The 21,768-nt window shown below is 51.1% G+C and overlaps 1 protein-coding gene across 1 annotated transcript; it reads left to right on the plus strand.

Moving 5' to 3' along the window:
• Positions 1-924: 924 nt before the first annotated feature.
• Positions 925-18,739, plus strand: LOC121869159. The gene is made up of 2 exons (XM_042370347.1): positions 925-2,120; positions 18,446-18,739. Exons 1-2 carry the CDS (start codon positions 1,941-1,943, stop codon positions 18,737-18,739), a joined length of 474 nt encoding a protein of 157 aa, XP_042226281.1. The 5' UTR covers positions 925-1,940.
• Positions 18,740-21,768: the final 3,029 nt, after the last annotated feature.

A 21,768-nucleotide genomic window follows, 5' to 3' on the forward strand; every position in this document is an offset into this window, starting at 1 on the left:
GCGTTATTGACCTCTGGCGTTGTTGTGAGTACAGTGTGTTGACTACACCCCTCAAGTATGTTCCTCACTCAAAATTTCATTCGACGTTGAGAAACTGATGGAGTACTGCAGTGCTTTGAGTGATTGACATAAATACAGGTGCTTTAGACAGTGACATGATCTTCTGACAGTGACTTATGTTATTAGTGGCAGTGACATGATCTTCTGCCAGTGACTCATGTTATTAGTGGCAGTGACATGATCTTCTGCCAGTGACTCATGTTATATTAGTGGCAGTGATTCGCGTCTGATAGCGGAAGTGACACAAGCACTTTGACAACAGTATCTGATGAACTAACACATACTAGTGACAGTGACTGACATGACCTCTTGATTAACAGACATGTATGTCAGAACATGACCGTGACTATTCTTGACATGAACCATTCAAAGACAGAGGAAAATTTTCTTGACAGGAACATAAAAAAATATTTAAAAAGAAAATTTACTAGGAATATGAGTGCAATTATTTAGACCCCAATCAATCCACAAGTGTTACCCTAAGAAAACAAAGCCATATTTTCTTGACAAAAAACGCAACAACAAAGAAAAAATATTTGACAAAACACAAAGGCAAATTTTCTTGACAGTAGCACAGAATGAAGACAAAATCTCTTACCAAGAAAGACAAAGAAATTTTTTTTTCAATACACAAGACTTCCTGTGGCAAATGCTCATTTCCTGGATAAGAACAAATTTTCTTCACAACAACACAGTGAAAAAGACAAATTTTCTTGACAGCAACATAAAACATTAGCAAGAGAAGACAAGTTATTTTCTTGAACATTCTCTCGACTTCAAAAACAAAATACTGTGTTCACTCAAGTTTACTTTCCTTCGTGTACTGGTAGAGTTAGGTAGTGCTCTCTCTCTCTCTCTCTCTCTCTCCTTAAGACAGTCTATTGTTAGGTTAGATTAGGTTTAGTGTGGTTAGGTAAATATGTTAAATAATAAACGTTTGCCAATATAATGCAAGCAACAGAGGCTTTGTCCGTGTGTGTGTGTGTGTGTGTGTGTGTGTGTGTGTGTGTGTGTGTGTTTCCCGTGAACTAATTATCTCATAACTTACCTACACCCTGACATAACTCACCCTGACATAACTCACCCTGACATAACTACCCCTTGACATAACTACCCCCTGACATAACTACCCCCTGACATAACTAATTCCCTTAATCTACCTGGACCAAAATAGCCTTAAATGAGAGCTAACATGACACCTGTTCACCATATTAACTCACAGGTCATTTACCTCAGGTGTGTTGCTGAGATGGACACAAACCAACGCGTATTTACGACTCTGTTACGTGTAGTCGACCCGGACTGATGACTCAATATTCTACATATATATTATACAGTATCTCAGTCGTTATATTTGTGTTTATTATCATCATAGTGAATAACAAAGCGTACTCAATTTGTACTCAAGATATGATTAATAAGACATTGTTCTATAGTACTGGTTGAGTGAATATGTACTCAATATATACACAGGATATGATAAATAAGACATTAAATTAAAGCAAAATTATTAGTTACTGAGAGAGACATAAGTGAGCAATGATGAAATAAAAGAAAACACCAAGAGGCAATAACTACACCGATAAGTTGTTCAGCAGTGGACAGTTAAATATTGACTTCCAGCACAGTACCCGCAGGTGGATGTGACACAGTACCCGCAGGTGGATGTAACACGACTCAAGTACACGCCCACATTAAGTCCTGGGCTGCCCTGCTGAGGTAGTGTACTTTGACAGCGTCCTACAGAGCTGACTGAACCCACCCACACACGTGCAGCTTTATACGTCCTCGTCCACCACAAACGCCCACGTCCATCTACATACGCCCACGCTTAGCTCCACACACAGACACCCACAACTTGGGAGAGCTGCCCGTGGGTTATGATAGTGGGGGCGCTGATGGACTGGGCTGAAGACTTCAACACCACAATGGGCGGCGAAGACCTCGTCATAGGCCAAGGCACCAACGAGGAGGTGGTGGGCGGCGGGGACGAGTGGCCGCCCACTCCGCCCATACATTCTGACCTCCACAACCTGACCAGTCATCACCCCAACGAAACGGTGAGAGAGAGAGAGAGAGTCACATCATTATAACTCATCAATAATCTCCAGAATAATGGAGAAAGTAATTAGTGAGTGAAAATGGAGAGCAATTTATATAAGTTTTAATAAAGGGAAACATTTAGAAGATTATGAGACCTTTAATAATATGGACACTATTATACACACACACACACACACACACACACACACACACACACACACACACACCTTCCCTTTACACAAACAATTATAAGGTCCTCCTCTCTAGCTCTCCTCCCAGATACTCACTGCCTCTCTGGTTGTGTTGACACTGGGCCCGTAGTGTACTATTGGACACAAGATATACCACCCATCCGGAGTCCAACCCATTATCACCCTTCTACCACCCACCAATCTAACCTAACCTAACCAAAACTAACTTAACCTAACCAAAACTAACTTAACCTAACCAAACTATCCTAACCTAACCAAACTAACTTAACCTAACCAAAACTAACCTAACCAACACTAACTTAACCTAACCAAAACTAACTTAACCAAAACTAACTTAACCTAACCAAAACTAACTTAACCCAACCAAAACTAACTTAACCTAACCAAAACTAACTTAACATCAATTCCTTCGGTAGTACAACCCGACACACACACACACTGGTATGAATTTCAACATAGACTTTCAGAAAACTGGCCAATACATTAAAAGTTTCAACTCCTCGCTCGCCAACAGGTCGGAGAAAAGCTAATGAAGGTAGAGTTTCAGGCCAGTTTGAGCAAATATTTGGATTCTCTCTTCACGTTCTAACTTAAGTAACACAGACGTACTGTATATTCTGAATTTCTTAGTTAGACCGTCAGTTTCTCGTTTAGTGTCAGCCTGTCAGTCTCTCGTTTAGTGTCAGCCTGTCAGTTTCTCGTTTAGTGTCAGCCTGTCAGTTTCTCGCTTCAGCCCGTAGTCTCTCGTTTAGTGTCAGCCTGTCAGTTTTCCGTTTAGTGTCAGCCTGTCAGTCTCTCGTTTAGTGTCAGTCTGTCAGTCTCTCGTTTAGTGTCAGCCTGTCAGTCTCTCGTTTAGTGTCAGCCTGTCAGTCTCTCGTTTAGTGTCAGCCTCTCAGTCTCTCGTTTAGTGTCAGCCTGTCAGTCTCTCGTTTAGTGTCAACCTGTCAGTCTCTCGTTTAGTGTCAGCCTGTCAGTCTCTCGTTTAGTGTCAGCGTGTCATACTATAACTAGTATATACTTTTTCAACTGAGGCAGACACATCTTATAGTAACAATAGTTATACGTAATAAATAATTCAGCATACCAAAACAACTAAGAAAATGTCGTAAAAAATATAAAATTAGAAGAAGTTACCTTATGAAGGTGTGGCAGGAACTAAAGTAGCCATAGAGGTTCTTGACTATTAATTAAGAGTAAAGTTCACGAGGTAACGTCACATTTCAAGGTGTACCGTTGATGCGTTCTCTCTATTTCCCGCTACAACATTTTCCATTACCTAGAAAACTTTCAGTGTTAATGGAGGTTAAGCGAAAATTGTCTTACGGGGGAGAATCATCGGGTGGTGTGACAAGTTATAATCTCTCGGGATAAAGTCTGTCTCTGGATTAAAGGATGGGAAGAGTCTGGGGGCCTAGCAGACCGCCCTCAACCAGGTATGGTGAGGAGGACAAACACTGGACCAGGAAATAAGGGCTAAGGTACAAGATGAATCATTCACTTATACGAGAACAGTGTGGCGGCGGTTACATGAAGCTAGAATTCACCGTCGAACACCAGCTGCTAACAACAGACCGGCTGGGAAGGTGTAAAACAAATGGAGGTCATGTAGTATATTTATGCAGGCAAGCTTTCATAACTGTGAATACCTTTACGGTGATAAAAATATGTTGGCATCAAAACGTTAATACGTAATCATGAGTGAAACTGAGTGAAGGGAAGATGATCTGGGGCACGAGTGAAGATTGCAGGGGTGTGTGGACCAGAAAGGGGGGCAGGTGAGCAGGGCCAGTAGTGAGTCAGTGGTTCCAAGAATGGCGTGGAGGGTGAATTCCAAGAGTACGATCAAAGGGTGCGATCTGAACCCCAGTGAAAAATATCTGAGGTTTTGTTGGGAAGATGGACGGTTAGGTGGTGGACTAAACAGCAGGTCCGGGAACATACTGAACCATGGCTGAATGGGGTGGAAGGAGGGCCACGATATCCTCCACAAGATCGTGACTTTCGTTGTCCGTGAGCTAGAGGAAACGGTGACAGTGCCGTGACGCTGAATGCCTTATTATTTTTTTATGTTTAAGATTTTTTTTAAAATATCTCTTATAAATTATACAAGGTGGCAGCCGCCTCTCGCTCTCCTGGGGTACTTAGCTTCACTCCCGTTCCACAAATTTAAATTTAAATTCGTTGCGATTATAATAGACTAATATTTCTTATTGTGGCCTGGGTGCACGAGATGAAGCATAGCTACTTTTGTTGTTAATCTCAAATGTTCTGGCTGACCAAAAATAACAACTATCATTCTTGTTGTGAGAAAAGAAAATCACATTACCACCTGCAGGCGACGGTGCCAGGTGCCCACCCCCCTACCCTGCCAACACCACCTCCAGGCGACGGTGCCAGGTGCCCACCCCCTACCCTGCCAACACCACCTCCAGGCGACGGTGCCAGGTGCCCACCCCCTACCCTGCCAACACCACCTCCAGGCGACGGTGCCAAGTGCCCACCCCTACCATGCCAACACCACCCAGGCGACGGTGCCAGGTGCCCCCCTACCCTGCCAACACCACCTCCAGGCGACGGTGCCAGGTGCCCACCCCCCACCTGCCAACACCACTCCAGACGGTGCAGGTGCCCACCCCCTACCCCTGCCAACACCCACCTCCAGGCGACGGTGCCAGGTGCCCACCCCCTACCCTGCCAACACCACCTCCAGGCGACGGTGCCAGGTGCCCACCCCCTACCCTGCCAACACCACCTCCAGGCGACGGTGCGGTGCCCACCCCCTACCCTGCCAACACCACCTCCAGGCGACGGTGCCAGGTGCCCACCCCTACCCTGCCAACACCACCTCCAGGCGACGGTGCCAGGTGCCCACCCCCCTACCCTGCCAACACCACCCAGGCGACGGTGCCAGGTGCCCACCTACCATGCCAACACCACCTCCAGGCGACGGTGCCAGGTGCCCACCCCCCTACCCCTGCCAACACCACCTCCAGGCGACGGTGCCAGGTGCCCACCCCCCACCCTGCCAACACCACCTCCAGCGACGGTGCCAGGTGCCCACCCCCACCTGCCAACACCACCTCCAGGCGAGCTGCCATGCCCACCACCATGCCAACACCACCTCCAGGCGACGGTGCCAGGTGCCCACCCCCTACCCTGCCAACACCACCTCCAGGCGACGGTGCCAGGTGCCCACCCCTACCCTGCCAACACCACCTCCAGGCGACGGTGCCAGGTGCCCACCCCCTACCCTGCCAACACCACCTCCAGGCTGCAGGTGCCCACCCCCTACCATGCCACCACCACCTCCAGGCGACGGTGCCAAGTGCCCACCCCCTACCCTGCCAACACCACCTCCAGGCGACGGTGCCAGGTGCCCACCCCCTACCATGCCAACACCACCTCCAGGCGACGGTGCCAGGTGCCCACCCCTACCCTGCCAACACCACCTCCAGGCGACGGTGCCAGGTGCCCACCCCTACCCTGCCAACACCACCTCCAGGCGACGGTGCCAGGTGCCCACCCCTACCCTGCCAACACCACCTCCAGGCGACGGTGCCAAGTGCCCACCCCTACCCCTGCCAACACCCACTCCAGGCGACGGTGCCAGTGCCCACCCCCTACCCCACACCCGTGCCAGTGCCCACCCTGCCAACACCACCTCCAGGCGACGGTGCAGGTGCCCACCCCCACCTGCCCAACACCACCTCCAGGCGACGGTGCCAGGTGCCCACCCCACCCTGCCAACACCACCCAGGCGACGGTGCCAGGTGCCCACCCCCTACCCTGCCAACACCACCTCCAGGCGACGTGCCAGGTGCCCACCCCTACCCTGCCAACACCACCTCCAGGCGACGGTGCCAGGTGCCCACCCCCTACCCTGCCAACACCACCCAGGCGACGGTGCCAGGTGCCCACCCCTACCCTGCCAACACCACCTCCAGGCGACGGTGCCAGGTGCCCACCCCCACCCTGCCACCACCTCCAGGCGACGGTGCCAGGTGCCCACCCCCTACCCTGCCAACACCACCTCCAGGCGACGTTAGGTGCCCACCCCCTACCCTGCCAACACCACCTCCAGGCGACGGTGCCAAGTGCCCCACCCTACCCCTGCCAACACCACCTCCAGGCGAGGTGCCAGGTGCCCACCCCCACCCCTGCCAACACCACCTCCAGGCGACGGTGCCAGTGCCCACCCCCCTACCCTGCCAACACCACCTGCAGGCGCAGGTGCCCACCCTACCCTGCCAACACCACCTCCAGGCGACGGTGCCAGGTGCCCACCCCCTACCCCACACCACCTCCAGGCGACGGTGCCAGGTGCCCACCCCCTACCCTGCCAACACCACCCAGGCGAGGTGCCAGGTGCCCACCCCCACCCTGCCAACACCACTCCAGGCGACGGTGCCAGGTGCCCACCCCTACCCTGCCAACACCACCTCCAGGCGACGGTGCCAGGTGCCCACCCCCCTACCCTGCCACCACCTCCAGGCGACGGTGCCAAGTGCCCACCCCTACCATGCCAACACCACCTCCAGGCGACGGTGCCAGGTGCCCACCCCTACCCTGCCAACACCACCTCCAGGCGACGGTGCCAAGTGCCCACCCCACCCCTGCCAACACCACCTCCAGGCGATGCCAGGTGCCCACCCCTACCCTGCCAACACCACCTCCAGGCGACGGTGCCAAGTGCCCACCCCCTACCCTGCCAACACCACCTCCAGGCGAGGTGCCAAGTGCCCACCCCTACCCTGCCTGCCAACACCACCTCCAGGCGACGGTGCCAGGTGCCCACCCCCTACCCTGCCAACACCACCTCCAGGCGACGGTGCCAGGTGCCCACCCCCTACCCTGCCAACACCACCTCCAGGGCGAGGTGCCAGGTGCCCACCCCTACCCCTGCCAACACCACCTCCAGGCGACGGTGCCAAGTGCCCACCCCTACCCTGCCAACACCACCTCCAGGCGACGGTGCCAGGTGCCCACCCCCTACCCTGCCAACACCACCTCCAGGCGACGGTGCGGTGCCCACCCCCTACCCTGCCAACACACTCCAGGCCGGTGCCAGGTGCCCACCCCTGCCAACACCACCTCCAGGCGACGGTGCCAGGTGCCCACCCCTACCCTGCCAACACCACCTCCAGGCGACGGTGCCAAGTGCCCACCCCCACCCCTGCCAACACCACCTCCAGGCGACGGTGCCAGGTGCCACCCCCACCCCCAGCAACACCACCCAGGCGACGGTGCGGCCCACCCCTGCCAACACCACCCGACGGTGCCGTGCCCACCCCCCCTGCCAACACCACCTCCAGGCGAGGCCCACCCCTACCCCTGCCAACACCACCTCCAGGCGACGGTGCCAAGTGCCCACCCCCACCTCCCTGCCAACACCACCTCCAGGCGACGGTGCCAGGTGCCCACCCCCTACCCCTGCCAACACCACCTCCAGGCGACGGTGCCAGGTGCCCACCCCCCTACCCTGCCAACACCACCTCCAGGCGACGGTGCCAAGTGCCCACCCCACCCTGCCAACACCACCTCCAGGCGACGGTGCCAGGTGCCCACCCCCTACCCTGCCAACACCACCTCCAGGCGACGGTGCCAAGGCCCACCCCTACCCTGCCAACACCACCTCCAGGCGACGGTGCCAGGTGCCCACCCCCTACCCTGCCAACACCACCTCCAGGCGACGGTGCCAGGTGCCCACCCCCACTCCCTGCCAACACCACCTCCAGGCGACGGTGCCAGGTGCCCACCCCTACCCTGCCAACACCACCTCCAGGCGACGGTGCCAGGTGCCCACCCCCCACCCTGCCAACACCACCTCCAGGCGACGTGGGTGCCCACCCCACCCTGCCAACACCACCCCAGGCGACGGTGCCAGGTGCCCACCCCCCCCACACCACCGCGGTGCCAGTGCCACCCACCCTGCCAACACCACCTCCAGGCGACGGTGCCAGGTGCCCACCCCCCACCTGCCAACACACCTCCAGGCGACGGTGCCAGGTGCCCACCCCCTACCCTGCCAACACCACCTCCGGACGGTGCGTGCCCACCCCTCCCTGCCAACACCACTCCAGGCGACGGTGCTGCCCACCCCCTACCCCTGCCAACACCACCTCCAGGCGACGGTGCCAAGTGCCCACCCCCTACCCTGCCAACACCACCTCCAGGCGACGTGCCAGCCCACCCCTGCCAACACCACCTCCAGGCGACGGTGGCCCCCCTCCCTGCCAACACCCTCCAGGCGATGCCAGGTGCCCACCCCCCACCCTGCCAACACCACCTCCAGGCGACGGTGCCAGGTGCCCACCCCTACCCTGCCAACACCACCTCCAGGCGACGGTGCCAAGTGCCCACCCCACCCTGCCAACACCACCTCCAGGCGACGGTGCCAAGTGCCCACCCCCCACCCCTGCCAACACCACCTCCAGGCGACGGTGCCATGCCCACCCCCTACCCCTGCCAACACCACCTCCAGGCGACGTGCCAAGTGCCCACCCCTACCCCTGCCAACACCACCTCCAGGCGACGGTGCCAGGTGCCCACCCCCCACCCTGCCAACACCACCTCCAGGCGACGGTGCCAGGTGCCCACCCCCACCCCTGCCAACACACCTCCAGGCGACGGTGCCAGGTGCCCACCCCCCTACCCTGCCAACACCACCTCCAGGCGACGGTGCCAGGTGCCCACCCCCCACCCTGCCAACACCACCCAGGCGACGGTGCCAGGTGCCCACCCCCTACCCTGCCAACACCACTCCAGGCGACGGTGCCAGGTGCCCACCCCCTACCCTGCCAACACCACCTCCAGGCGACGGTGCCAGGTGCCCACCCCCCACTCCTGCCAACACCACTCCAGGCGACGGTGCCAGGTGCCCACCCCCTACCCTGCCAACACCACCCTCCAGGCGACGGTGCCATGCCCACCCCCCTCCCCTGCCAACACCACCTCCAGGCGACGGTGCCAGGTGCCCACCCCTCACTCCCTAACACCACCTCCAGGCGACGGTGCCAGGTGCCCACCCCCCCGCCAACACCACCCCAGCGACGGTGCCAAGTGCCCACCCCACCCTGCCAACACCACCTCCAGGCGACGGTGCCAAGTGCCCACCCCACTCCTGCCAACACCACCTCCAGGCGACGGTGCCAAGTGCCCACCCCTACCCTGCCAACACCACCTCCAGGCGATGCCAAGTGCCCACCCCTACCCTGCCAACACCACCCCAGGCGATGCAAGTGCCCACCCCCCTACCTGCCAACACCACTCCAGGCGAGTGCCAAGTGCCCACCCCCCTACTGCCAACACCACCTCCAGGCGACGGTGCCAAGTGCCCACCCCCTACCCTGCCAACACCACCTCCAGGCGACGGTGCCAAGTGCCCACCCCCTACCCTGCCAACACCACCTCCAGGCGACGGTGCCAAGTGCCCACCCCTACCCTGCCAACACCACCTCCAGGCGACGGTGCCAAGTGCCCACCCCTACCCTGCCAACACCACCTCCAGGCGACGGTGCCAAGTGCCCACCCCCTACCCTGCCAACACCACCTCCAGGCGGCGGTGCCAAGTGCCCACCCCTACCCTGCCAACACCACCTCCAGGCGACGGTGCCAAGTACCACCCCTACCTGCCAACACCACCTCCAGGCGACGGTGCCAAGTGCCCACCCCTACCCTGCCAACACCACCTCCAGGCGACGGTGCCAAGTGCCCACCCCCACCCTGCCAACACCACCTCCAGGCGACGGTGCCAAGTGCCCACCCCTACCCTGCCAACACCACCTCCAGGCGACGGTGCCAGTGACCACCCCCTACCCTGCCAACACCACCTCCAGGCGACGGTGCCAAGTGCCCACCCCCCTACCCTGCCAACACCATCACCTTTCCCTGTCAAGTTCTTGTTCTCCACAACTGTTCATAATGTTACCATATGAAACAAACAATGTGGTTGTTGTTTTACAGAATTGGAACTTGTGTCGATTGTTGGGAAATATATAGAGTGTTTTGGGGGTTAAGTCATCGTAATTAATAGTTTAAGTCACAATTCTCAAGAGGTTAATGGTATCTGAGACTATGAGTGGCACTACTACTGCTTTGTTGTCACTCGGAATCGAGTATGACTATCATCAAGCTGTGATACAATGATATGAGTTATTAAGGATGTCACCTTCATTGGTGAGTTTTGAGGTGACTAAAGAAACCGAAACGGGACCGGCAGGACCGATCACAGTTGTTGCACATGTGGGAGGATACGTCTATTGCGGGAGGGGCGGCGACAGCGTCTTTCCGGCGTTGGAGCGTGTCTGCCTCGGTTTGCAGTCGGGCTAATTCGAAAGTATTGACACCTTCTCGTGCGTTACGGTGTGGAGTAATCGTCTCCAAAGTGAGGGGGGGTCGATTTGGCATTTTTTCAGGTTTGTCTTAAGACTATCCTTATAGCTTTTCAGTTGCCCGCCTGGAGTTACACACACACACACACACACACACAGGGTCGACTTAAGAAACAAGTTTTTTTGTGTCACTGCAAAAAGGAGAAAAACAATTTAATTGAAATGGAGATTGCCAGGTATTGTGCGTGTTTGTGTGTGTGTGTGTGCTTGTTGTGTGTGTGTGTGTGTGTGTGTGTGTGTGTGTGTGTGTGTGTGTGTGTGTGTGTGTGTGTGTGTGTGTGTGTGTGTGTGTGTACATCAGCCAACTCCCGCCAGTGATCAATAGAGCATAAAGGTCATAATAACACAGCGAGATAGACTAATCCAAGTTACCAAGTACGTACCAACTCACTCATAAACCTGCAGACTTGGATCATTCGACTTCATTAAGGCAAAAGGCGGCCACGTCATTCACTGGATAAAGAAGTTTATGCCACACTTGTAACTTATAGACGGAAGACTGCAGGTCGTTCGATTCTGCAAGAGACTCAGTTGAAGGTTACAGCAAATGTTGCAATGATTTTTGAGAGTTGTGCAGAGCTGCAATATAAAGATATGTGTATGTTTGAGAGAGGAGTTATTTCAAGGTTACCGTCAACAGAAAAGAGGCGTTAGTTGGAATTGTGTGTGTGTGTGTGTGTGTGTGTGTGTGTGTGTGTGTGTGTGTGTGTGTGTGTGTGTGTGTGTGGCGTTTACATCTCTCCTTCAAGTATTTCCTTTGACGCCCACGCTCCCCTACCTCCTCCCTCCTGCCCACCTGTTGGTCGCAGTGTGCCCAGATCAGGGGAGTTAACTCTCTCCACCTCTTAACACGTTTCCATTAACGTAAAATACTTCCCATTTTGTGTTAAATTCTTCTCAGCGTTTATTTGTTTTTCTCCTTCAATGTGTTGGTGAGTGTTGGTGAGAGTTGGTAAGTGTTGGTGTGATGTTGGTGTGAGTGTCGGTGTGTGTGTTGATGTAAGTGTTGGTGTAAATAATAATAATAATAATAATAATAATAATAATAACAATAATAATAATTAACGGGTCATTGAAAACGTTCAGCAGCTCGAAGGCTGAAAATATACATTAGACAAAAATGACTTATTACATACAAAGACATGGGGTGGGTGGGTCGTTTAACATGATGGGTGGGTCGTTTAACATGGGGTGGGTGGGTCGTTTAACATGAATGGGTGGGTCGTTTAACATGGGGTGGGTGGGTCGTTTAACATGGGGTGGGTGGGTCGTTTAACATAGTTGGGTGGGTCGTTTAACATGTGGGTGGGTCTTTAACATAAATTGGGTGGGTCGTTTAACATGGGGTGGGTGGGTCGTTTAACATGGGTGGGTGGGTCGTTTAACATGGGGTGGGTGGGTCGTTTAACATGGGGTGGGTGGGTCGTTTAACATGAATGGGTGGGTCGTTTAACATGGGTGGGTGGGTCGTTTAACATGTGGTGGGTCGTTTAACATGGGTGGGTGGGTTGTTTAACATGGGGGGGTGGTCGTTTAACATGGGGTGGGTGGGTTGTTTAACATGGGGTGGGTGGGTCGTTTAACATAAATTGGGTGGGTCGTTTAACATGTGGGTGGGTCGTTTAACATGAATTGGGTGGGTCGTTTAACATGGTGGGTGGGTCGTTTAACATGGGGTGGGTGGGTTGTTTAACATGGGGCGGTGGGTCGTTAACATGGGGTGGGTGGGTTGTTTAACATGGGGTGGGTGGGTCGTTTAACATGGGGTGGGTGGGTCGTTTAACATGGTTGGGTGGGTTGTTTAACAAAAGCTTTCATTAATAAAAGGAGAAGGAACAATGAATTGAACATACAAATTATTATAGTTTGCAGTTGATGACCCGAGCTGGTCTTTTGCCAAACTGTGTACAGTAAGGTCACGTGGGCCACGTAGGTGTTGATATGAAGGACATCACGTGGAAATGGAGACATCGGGTGGTGTGGTGTTCACGAGGTGTAGTGACACGTCCGTAGGTGTTGATATGAAGGACATAATATCCTTAAGTGGATTAGGGCGTGGTTACAGGAGAGGAAACAGCGAGTGAGCATTAACGGCACTAAATCCCTTTGGAGCAACGTCACTAACGGAGTTCCCCAAGGCTCAGTACTTGGACCATTATTATTTATTATATACATAAACGACATAGATATCAGCATAGACAGCAACATAAGTAAATTTGCTGATGACACTAAAATAGGACGTGTTATTAAATCTGACGAGAACTCCGCAAAACTACAGGAAGATCTATACAAATTTTTCGAATGGTCTGAAAAATGGCAGATGAAATTCAACGTGGATAAATGTAAAGTACATAGTCTAGGAGATGTAAACAGGGAAACCAGTTACCAGATGAACAACGATGTCATTATGGAATCCGACTGCGAGAGATTTAGGAGTGATGATAAGTAGGAATCTTAAGCCAAGTAAACAATGTATATTTGCTCGAAACAAGGCTAATAAAGTACTTGGGTTCATACAAAGGAGTGTTAGTTACAAGACTAGCGAGGTCATCTTAAAATTATATCTTGCGCTTGTGAGACCACATCTGGATTACGCAGTTCAATTCTGGTCACCGTATTACAGAATGGATATAGAATCCTTGGAAAGAATTGAGAGGAGAATGACAAGACTAATCCGGGGCATTAGGAACCTTGAGTATAGAGACAGGTTAAAGCATCTAAATTTGCACTCCCTCGAGAGACGTAGAGTGAGAGGCGATATGATAGAGGTGTATAAATGGAAGTCAGGGCTGAACAAAAGGGACCTTACAAAGGTACTCAAACTATCCAACCAGGAGCGAACTCGTAACAATTTGTTTTAAATTAGACAAATTTCGATTTAGGCGCGAAATAGGTTAACACTGGTTTGGTAACAGAGTAGTGGATAAATGGAACAAGTTACCAAATATCATTATTAACTCGAATACGCTGGATAGCTTCAAACATAGGTTGGATGCTTATATGAGCAATAGGGGTTGGTGTAATGGGACTGCCCAGTATCCAATAATAGGACCGCTCCAGTTTCCTCCATTCTTATGTTCTTTCTTATGTTCTTATCACGTGGTCATAGAGAAACCGAGTGGTGTGGTGTTCACGTGGTATAGTGACACTTCCGTAGGAGTTGACGTGAAGGACCTCACGTGGTCGTGGAGCCAGGATGGTGTAGTGATCACATGGTTTAGTGACACATCTTCATAAGAACATAAGAAGGATAAAATAGGGGAGAGAATATAGCGAGAGGATAAAATAGGGGGTGTAAAAATCTATTGTTATTTTGGTAGTGAAGCGATATTTGGAAAGCAATCAGGGAGAGAGAGAGAGAGGGAGTGGAGGGAAGGGGAGCGGAGGGGGAGAGAGGAAAAAGAGGAGGGAAAAGTGATGATGGATGAGAGAGAGAGAGAGAGAGAGAGAGTCTGCAATTATAGTGTGTATGTGTGTGTGTGTGTGTGTTTGTGTTGTCATATATTTCAGCACCCTCGGGACTACTATCATTTATACACTTAAGAATTTATGTCTTTCACTATATCCACACTTTCAATTTCAATTTCAATTTCAATTGTTTATTCCTTGATAGAGGAAGCGGGATCCTAGTGCTGTCACTAGGTACCCCTGTACAATGACACCAGAAGCATCTGGCAAGTGTGACAAGTATATACAGTATAAATATTATAAAGGGGCTTACTAAAGCCTAAGGAAGGAAGGATATTCCTTTAACACATAATCAATATTATTTACAAAATATCTGGCCAGTATGGGAGGATCATCGTGTCTCCGTCAGGGGGTCGTGGAGTGGTGGTCCAGCAGGCTTCACGGAAGCGTTGTTTGTGGGGACATCTTAGGAGGTAGTGGATAAGGGTGCGGCTGTCGGGTCTTCTGCATAATGCACAGAGCGTTGCTCAGGGGATGCAGGATACCAATCTCCCAAGCAAAGTCATACCCAATGATGATACGGGCAGCAATCACGTCCCTTTCCGCGACCCTTTCCGTTAGACGTACGAGAGGTCAGGAAGTTTACGGAGGACATCGTACCAGGTGGGCGGGGAGTCCAGGGGGATGGCTGCTTCCCGAGCTTCTCTCTGTTTGCGTGGAATTTGGGTCCTAATCTGTAAGAGTGTTCGAGGAACAACGTAGTTAGGTGTGGCCTTGTTGCAGCCAGTCTTGGCAAGGCCATCTGCTGCCTCATTCTATCCACACTTTTACACCATTTTACACTAACTATTTTCACACTTTAATGAACACGGGAGATAGACATTTGTGATCTGATTTAAAACTCTTCCCAACAACCATTGTCACCAGATGCTAACATAACCATTTTTTTTTTTCCACGTGACTTAACCTCAGCCAATCAGAATGTTTTTCCACGTGACTTAACCTCAGCCAATCAGAATGTTTTCCACGTGACTTAACCTCAGCCAATCAGAGTCCGAGGCGCTGCATTGGTGGCCAGAAAAACAAAACCAAATCAAAACAATTCACTTCTATAATTTAATGTTTCGTTTTCTTATTTTTCTGGTCTGGAAGGATTACTTATAACTTGGTCTTTGCACTCTACTTAATTACTTATTTAAGAGTTCACTTATAAAATTACTTATAAATTCTCTTGATTGGGACAACTAATTATAGAGTCACTGGTGGTGGTGTCGGCTTGAGCAAAAATTCGAAATCATGGGACCCAGAGTATAAGGAGAGGAGAGGGATGTGAGTGGGGTTTGGGAGAGGGATATGTGAGTGGGGTGGGAAGAGGGATATGTGAGTGGGAAGAGGGATGTGAGTGGGGTGGGAAGAGGGATATGTGAGTGGGGTGGGAAGAGGTGTGAGTGGGAAGAGGGATGTGAGTGAGAAGACGGATGTGAGTGGGGTTTGGGAGAGGGATATGTGAGTGGGGTGGGAAGAGATGTGTGTGTGTGTGTGTGTGTGTGTGTGTGTGTGTGTGTGTGTGTGGTGTGAGTGTGTGTGTGTGAGTGTGTGTGTGTGAAGTTCTGTACAAAGACAAAATAATCCATCAGGTTCACATACAACACATATACACAAAACGTTCACACTCACAAGCACACACACACCTAAACACCTTATATTAGCTTCACTCTCGTATTTCGTCCCCTAGCAGAGAACACTGACGAAATTCTCCCTTTGTTGACTCTCTCTCTCTCTCTCTCTCATTTGTTCTTTATCCCAAAATAGTTCCATTTAACTATTGTTCGTTTCCCTTCTCTTCCCCTCCTTCTCTCATTCCCTCCGCACGCTGGAGAGAAGACAGTGATAGGGAGAAACCAGTCTGGGGGAGAGGAGAGGGGGGGTGGGAAAGGGAAGAGGTGAAGAAGAAAAGAAGGGAAGGGAAGATGAACAGGGTAGGAGGGAAGGAAGGAAGAGGAGAGATAGGAATTAGAGGAAGTAGAGGAGCGAGGAAGAGTGAGCAGGAGAGGAGAGGTTTAATCATCATCATCACCATCATCACCCTCTTAGTCTTCCTCTTCCTCCTCGTCCTCCTATGTCTCTTATTCTTCATCTGTCTCTTCCTTTTCTTCCTCCTTCTCTGTCTCCTCTTCCTTTTTTCCTTGGTCTCCTCCTCTTCCTTTTATTCCTCTGTCTCCTCTTAATTTTCTTCCTCTGTCTCTTCGTCTCATCTTCCTCTATCTCTTCCTCTTTCCCTCCTCTGTCTATACCCCTTCTTTTCTTCTTTATTTCCTCTTGCTCCTCTTTCCCTTCTTCTTTTTCTCCTCCTCTTACTTCCTCTTCACGACAAAAATGATTAACGAATCGTTTTCTATAACTTGAAGAAGACGTATTTAAAATGGCTAAGTAGATCTATTCACTAAAAAGTTGGTTATGCCTATTTTCGATTTTCGTACAAACATACATACATACATACATACATACATACATACATACATACATACATACATACATAATAAATATAAAGATTTATCTAATTTGTAAATAATGAGTAACTTTCAAGTAGTATTTACAGTTGCAGAAAACTTCAATGTTGAGGAATAAGCTGTGGGGCTCAAGGGCTCACCAGCCGAAATTACTTGTCTGAGCCTGGTAGCTCTCTATCGTGCAATGCTGCTATAGTAGTACTTGTTGTTGTGTCTATATAATATTTTTTTTTTGTATAGTAAGCCGTAATGGTGGCAGAGTGGAAGTCGCCATCCCATACAGACGTAACTAATTACCATGTTATAGTCTTTCCCTCCATCAGTTCTTATACTTCCACGGCTTCACAACCACTAACTCCTGCCACCTTCCTTTTGTCACCCCTTCCCCCCTGCCATCCCTTCTTCCCTCCCTGCTACCCTTTCTTCCCTCCCTGCCACCCATTTCCTTTTCCCCTTCCCTGCCACCCTTCCCCTGCCACCCTTCCTTCTCTCACCCTTCCCCTGCCACCCTTCTTCCCCCCTGCCACCCCTTCTTTCCCACCACCCATTCCTTCTGCCACCTTCCCCCTGCCACCCCTTCCTTCTGCCACCTTCCCCCTGTCACCCTTCCCTCCCTCCACCCCTTCTTCCCTCCTGCCACCCCTTCCCCCCTGCCACCCTTCCTTTCTGCCACCCCTTCCCCCTGTCACCCTTCTTCCCTCCCCCCACACCCCTTCCTTCTACCACCCCCCTGCACCTTCCCTTCTGCCACCTTCCCCCTCCCACCTTCTTCCCTCCTGCCACCTTCTTCCCTCCCTGCCACCCCTTCCTCCTACCCACCCCCCTACCACCTTCCCTTCTGCCACCCCTTCCCCCCCTTCCACCCTTCTTCCCTCCCCACCCACACCCTTCTTCCCTCCCTGCCACCCCTTCCCTTCTACCACCCCCCTGCCACCCCTTCCCTTCTGCCTTCCCCCTCCACCTTCTTCCCTCCTGCCACCTTCTTCCCTCCCTGCCTTCCCCCCTGCCACCCCTTCCTTCTGCCCCTTCCCCTGTCCCTTCTTCCCTCCTGCACCCCTTCCCTTTGCCACCTCGACACCCTTCCCTTCTACCCCCTGCCACCCCTTCCTTTCTGCCACCTTCCCCCTTCCCCCCTCCACCTTCTTCCTCCCCTGCCACCCTTCTTTCCTCCCTGCCCTCTTCCTCCTGCTACCCCTTCCTTCCTGCTCCTTCTTTCCTCCTGCCACCCTTTCCTCCCTGCCACCTTCCTCCCACCACCATATACGCTAGTGCCACCACCCTCACTACTTCCTCTACCATTTATTCAGCCACTAATGTTCAAGAGCCCTAGATACTTCCTTTCACGAACTCCTACTTCACCTCACCACTAACTCCCCCCGCCATCAGACAGCTAATGGCACGAACTGAGACGATAATGAGGTCCTGGTACCACTTATCCCCACCCCCCCCCATCACCACCACCACTAATTGGACAACTTCCCCTTTCACACAGGTAGCAGCCCGACCTAAGATGTTTAATCTCATTTACCACCAGCAAAGATCTCCCTCCCCCCACCACTAATTTTACACTTACCCCCTCCTCCCACCACTAATTTCACCCATCCACCACTTTCCTCTTCCCCACCACCCTCTTCCCCCACACTTATCTTCCCCCCCACCTTACCTCCTCCCCTCACCACCCACCTCCCCTCACCCTTACCTCTTCCCCCACCACTTACCTCCTCCCTCACCACTTACCTCTTCCCTGCCACCTCCTCCCCCCTACCTCCTCCCCACTACAAACGTTTTCTCCCCACCACCAAAGTCTCTCTCCCTCTCCCAGCAGATAATGGCTCGCCCTGAGGTACTGGGACCCGGGTACCACAAGCAACTGCGTCAGGGTATCCTCGGCGTGATGTTCTTGGTGGCACTGGTGGGCAATTCTCGGGTCATGTGGAGTCTGAGGAGCAAGTGGGGCAAGAGAGGACGAATGACCATCCTCAGCTTCAACCTGACCTTAGCTGACACGCTCGTCGTCCTCAGTACCATTTTAGGTAAGTACTTCACATCCTCGTCCTTCGTCTTCATCCCTGGTAAGTACTTCATCATCCTCGTCCTTCGTCTTCATCCTGGGTAAGTACTTATCATCCTCGTCCTTCGTCTTCATCCTAGGTAGGTACTTCATCATCCTCGTCCTTCGTCTTCATCCTAGGTAAGTACTTCATCATCCTCGTCCTTCGTCTTCATCCTAGGTAGAGTACTTCATCATCCTCGTCCTTCGTCTTCATCCTAGGTAGAGTACTTCATCATCCTCGTCCTTCGTCTTCATCTGGTAAGTACTTCATCATCCTCGTCCTTCGTCTTCATCCTAGGTAGAGTACTTCATCATCCTTCTCTCCTTCTTGTCATCATCCTAGGTAGAGTACTTCATCATCCTCGTCCTTCGTCTTCATCCTAGGTAGAGTACTTCATCATCCTCGTCCTTCGTCTTCATCCTAGGTAGTGCATTATCCTCCTCCTTCTTGTCATCATACTGGTTTTCGTTTCTTCCTCAATTGGCTAAATGAGACAGACAGACAGACAGAAAGACAGACAGACACTTCCGAGAATCAGGATAATGCTGAAGACTCGGCCAGAATTATCCTTTGGTCTCCGAGGCCCCGAACAGGACGGTTGGTGCTCAGTAATTAGTCGAGTGACCCATGAGCAGATTATGTACCCTTTGGGCATTCTCTCTCTCCCTCACACCTTATATTACCTCCCTGTTTATTACTCTCTCTGTCTCTCTCTCTCTCTCTCTCTTTCTCTCTCTCTCTCGTTTGTGAGAATTTGTACAGGTGATCATTAATTCCTGGACACATTTGTAAATTTTCTTAACGCCAGGTAACTCTAATGGTATTCTTGAGCACAGGTAATGTTGTTGGCCTTTTCACCATATAATCTTTAGATAAACAGGTGATCAAGGTAACTACGCAATATCCCATAAATCCTCTTGATATCATAACTTAGAAATGTCTCTTGCAACGGTTGCTATATTGCATCATCCTATTGAAAGAAAATTGGTCAATCAAATCTAGTCTCTTGAAATGTAAATACGAAACGAAAAATTCACCCAGTCTTTCCCGGTATCAAACACTCTTTACAGTCTCCTCAATCAGTGTTTAAAGCCTCTCCTCCCAAGTTCCCTCTCAAGGAAATAAAGGTTCTCTTACCCTACACTTGGAGGTGGCAACACTAAGTTATCGGACATGTAAACAATTATATAATCATCTTGTGATGTCTTTTTATATTTATGAATTTAATATTTATGATAAAGAAAAAAAAAACATACACACGTCTTAATATTTATGATGATTCATTGAAGAAACAAAACTTGTCTAATATATTGATTTAGTGTCAACCATTGTTTATGTATTTGCACTGTCTGTATGTACGCTGATCCATATAAAGTTAAGATTTGACTCTCTCTCTCTCTCTATATAACTAAATCAGATTTCCTTCTTGTTATCCTAAACTTTTCAGGACAATATTTATTCAACAGAGACGTTGCACAAACATCCGAGATGGTTTAAAAAAAGATCCATGTTCCTCAGCGTGTTGTCAGGTCTTTGTGTTGTTTTGTATTCATAAAGAAGTCATGAGACGGTCTTTCATGTTTGAGGTTTAATTAAATATATTGTCGTTGTTGGTAGATATATTTACTTATCTTTGTCTATTTTATGTGTATATTTTATTATTGTTATTCTTATTATCTTCTCTACTACCGTCCATTTTGGGTCTCTCAAAGATTCAGGTTCCAATGCCAGGTTTAGGAAGAATGGTCCTGGCCTCTCTCTTTCTCTCTCTCCTTTTTATTTTTTATTTTTCTTTCTCTCTTCTCTTTCTCTCTTTCCTCCCTTTTCCATCTAACTGACTTCTCTTTCGCCCTTCTCTCGTTCTTCCTCTTCATCTATGTCTCCTTTCCTTTCCTTCCTCCCACTCTTCCTTCCTCCCACTCGTCCTTCTTGCCTTTCCTTCCTCCCGCCCTCCTGCTCTCCATCCCCCTTCCTACCCTCCATCCCTTTTCCCCCTTCTACCCACAATCCTCCTTCTTTCCCTCCTTCCTCTTTTCGTCCTCCTACCCTCCATCTTTCTTCCTTCCTTCCCCCCTTCTATCCTCTTGTCTTCCATCCTCCTCCTTCCTTCCCCCCTCTTTCTCTCCTGCTACCCTCCATCCTCCTTTCTTCCTTCCCGTCCTCTTTGCTTCCTGTCTTCTAGCCCTTCATCCTCCTTCCTTTTCCCTCCTCTTATCCTCCTGCCCTCCTCCTACCTATCCTTTCCCTCCTCTCTCCATCCCTACATCCAGTAACTAATAAAATAACCTGATCAGAAGCTGTTATATGTTTTCTAAAAGGACTAAAATCAGCTTTCATATCGGTTAACACGGACGGGGAGACAACACGGACGGGGAGACAACACGGACGGGGAGACAACACGGACGGGGAGACAACACGGACGGGGAGACAACACGGACGGGGAGACAACACGGACGGGGAGACAACACGTGCGGGTAGACAAACGGACTTGGACACAACACGGACGGGTAGAATAATTATACGGTCCTTGGCATTGAATGTTAATGTCTGATAGTAATTACGGACAGTGGGAAGGAAAAAAATGATCGGTTATTGAATAAATCTTGTCCTCTTCCCTTCCCTCACTCCTTATCCCCCCCTTCGCTCTCTCTTAATCCCCCCTCTCCCCCCCTTCGCTCTCTCTTAATCCCCCCTCTCCCTCCCCTTCCCTCCTCATAATCCCCTAAAAAATAGAAATAGGATGCGAGTGTGTTTGCCAGGAGCTGGGATGGGGGGACAGGATGGACAATATCTGGTCTGGTAATGGGAACAAACCCATTATCTGCCTCAGTGCAGGAGGCAATGAAAATTGGCCGGTGTGGGAGTGAGGAGCTTCTTGATAAGTTCAAGGCAGCTACAGAACGTATTAGGGTGAAGGGACGGATCCCTGTCATGTGTGGTGTCCTTCCTAGGAGGAGAGTTGGCAATGAATGGTTCTCAAGGGCAGCGGGTGTCAACGGCCGTCTTGACAGATGTTGCAAGTCAATAACAGTCCCATTCATTGACAACTGGAACAACTTTTACCGCAGAAGGGACCTTTTTACTAGGGATG

Source organism: Homarus americanus, unplaced genomic scaffold (genome assembly GCF_018991925.1).
Source record: "Homarus americanus isolate GMGI-L3 unplaced genomic scaffold, GMGI_Hamer_2.0 scaffold25467, whole genome shotgun sequence".
Taxonomy (NCBI): domain Eukaryota; kingdom Metazoa; phylum Arthropoda; class Malacostraca; order Decapoda; family Nephropidae; genus Homarus; species Homarus americanus.